The following is a 2,794-nucleotide window of genomic DNA, read 5'->3' on the forward strand; positions in this document are numbered from 1 at the left end:
CCTTGGCCTCCCAGAGTGCTAGGATTACAGGCGTGAGCCACCGCGCCCGGCAATAAAATTGTTAAGAGGATATATGATTTTATGGTTTAATATGAAAATAGTTGCTAACTTTAACAAAGCTTATTTATCCTTATTGTATCACAACTATGACCTTTCAATCATTATCAAATTTTAGGAGCATACAGTTCTAAGAGACTTTTCTTTTTTTTAATCTTTTCAATGTTTGTTCCCGATTCACTACATAAGAGAAGCTAAATGACCAGGAAATCACAACACCAAGCTTCAGCTGGTAGCTCTTTGGACTCACCATGGGGGACAAGGGGGTGTCCAAGCTGGTTTCAGTCTTACTGTCATCAGCATCACTGTCCTTATCACTGCCACTGTCGTTGACAAAGCAAATCTGCAGGTTCATCCCACTCTGCAGTCTGGGCGGAAACAAACAGGACACTAATTCTACTTTGCTCTTTGTTATTTGGCTGCAGCCAATAGGACTGTCTGAAAGCAGTTTTATGTGTTCTTCACATGGAGAAGTGAGTGACTTCTCCACTTATAAATGACAACATTTACCAGAGGATTTTCCAATATTCTATTAGTTTTTTCCATACCAATTTCATGTTCACCCAGCACCATACCAAATACATAGCTGGCGCACCATAAAGATGTGTGGAGTCACTGAGTTTACAGTCCCATAGATCAAGGTGAATGGGGTGCCTGGTCAAGTAAGGCTGCCTGGTGCCGTCCAGGGTCCTGTCCCAGGGGGACAATCCAAAGAAGCTCACTAGAGGCAGCATCCCACAGCTCTCTGAAGACTCCTTTTTTCCCAAATAGAACAGGATCATCTGAAGGAAACCTTTATTTAAGAAAGTTGCCAAAAGCCAACTGAAGGAGCTCATTTATGTTATTAAGGAAGAAGATCACCACCAATTCACACTAGCGAAACATAAGGAAACCCAAAACCCAGTCAGAAAGGCAAAATCTTAGAACACAGCAAGGTTCTGCAGACTGCCTCTTGCACACGCAGCCTCAGAGATAGAGACCTCTTGGGAGCTCATTGAATCCTGAAGCTCTAGAGGTGATGTTGTTGGAAACGCAGTCACAAAGGGTAGCCTGGCTGTGTATTTGCCATACACTCGGCCAGACTGCGGATCCAGATCTTTGTCCTAACCTTCTTTTGAAGCTGAACACATCTCAATACTGTTTGGTAACAAAGAATTTTTAAAGAAGTAATTTTCTCTCATATGTTGAAACCCCAAACACAATGTGAGGGTATTTTGAGGTGGGGCCTTTAGGAGGTAATTGTCATGAGGGTAGACAATGCTGAATAGGATTAGTGACTTTATTAGGAGACCAGACAGCTAGCTAGCTCTCTTCCCACCAGGAGAAGAACAGGACAGCTGTCTGTAAACCTGGGAGCAGGCCCGCACCAAGAATCCAACCCCGGAGCACCCTGATCTTGGACTTCCCTGCCTCCACAACTATGAGAAATAAATGTTTAAGCTCCTTCCCACCCAAAAGAAGTAATTTTCTTAGCATCTCTAGTAGCCCTAGTCTCTGAGTAAGAGTAGAGAAAGAAAAGGCAAAAGGAGGCTCCTAAGCAAGAAGAGATAGATCCTAGGAGGCTTATCTAAGCCAGGTTTAGGGCAGAGGACACCGAATTTGCCCTGGCATTATTACTGCCAGAGGAAGAAATGCAAAGGGCAACTTACGTGGTATTTGACATTTAGAGTAGATTTTTTTATTCCGATGGTAGAGATGCTTTGTAGAAATTGCTCAGATGACTCATTTAAAGTGGGTCTTTGAAATCAACACAGAACCCAGAAAATCTGATTTAACACCGGCACCACAATTGTTATGGGTATGCACTGCCACCTATTGTTAAATTCTGTAATTACTGAAAGTCCCAGCTTATGTCTCCTGTAAGAAAATGCAGCCTTTCCCTCAGTATGCCCAGGTGGGGAGAGCCAGGCCAGTGCTGGGGGGTAGAAGGCAACAGGTTCCACTGTGATCAGCTCAAGGTGCTTAGAGTCAGGTGGACTTAGGTTCTGAATCCTCACTTCTTTCTCCAGGCACATTATATAAGCTCCATGAACCTCAGTTTCCTCATCCGTAAAATGGGATATTGTAAAATAGCCAATCCAATGTTTTGTAGGAAGGATCAAAAGAGTTTCTTCAGAGCCTGGTGCACAGCAGGTCCTTTATACATGTTAACTGTCCTCCTTTCTCTACTTACTGAAAGCCTAAGACACACACAGAATTTTAGACGTAATGTGACTTTATAAAGGGACCTCCAAAGTCACTTACTCTAATATCTTTAGCCTAGTCACATACAGCAATTTCTGACTGCAGAATCAACTCTCCAACAGAGCATACTTGAGCTGTCTTTAACTCTTAGGCACAGCGTCCTTCTAGTGAGCTGGGATTTGCCTCCTTTTAACTTTCTTCCATTGGATTTTTTTCTGGAAAAATCTAATATGTTCAGATTACTCTTTGATCCCATACAAGTTTTAAAGTTTTAATGTCTGTAGTTGGTCTAAAAATTAAAATCAACCCATTTTTAATAATAAAACTCAAGCTCTATAGATTGGCAGCTGGTGGGAAAGAAAGCTGTTTGCAAATTAAAAACATGCATATTTTAAAGGCTAACCTTAATTGGAATCTAATTTTATGTAGCATTTTCTATTTATTGAATAAAGCCTTGAAGTGTCTGGCTAACAAATACACAGATTATAAAAATATAAAATAACCTGCAATATAAAATACAAAACAAAAACAAACCAAAATAAAGTTTGAAATG

At 41.1% G+C, this 2,794-nt stretch overlaps 1 protein-coding gene across 5 annotated transcripts in view; it reads right to left on the reverse strand.

Moving 5' to 3' along the window:
* Positions 1-2,794, reverse strand: part of LOC105809167 (schwannomin-interacting protein 1) — an 886,964-nt gene that overhangs the window by 14,922 nt on the left and 869,248 nt on the right. For all 5 annotated transcript variants that reach the window (XM_012642921.1, XM_012642924.1, XM_012642925.1 and 2 more), the window contains one exon: positions 308-425. In XM_012642921.1, the coding sequence (XP_012498375.1) occupies positions 308-425 (118 nt within the window). The remainder of the gene's footprint in view (positions 1-307; positions 426-2,794) is intronic.

Source organism: Propithecus coquereli, unplaced genomic scaffold (genome assembly GCF_000956105.1).
Source record: "Propithecus coquereli isolate 6110/MARCELLA unplaced genomic scaffold, Pcoq_1.0 Scaffold19, whole genome shotgun sequence".
Taxonomy (NCBI): domain Eukaryota; kingdom Metazoa; phylum Chordata; class Mammalia; order Primates; family Indriidae; genus Propithecus; species Propithecus coquereli.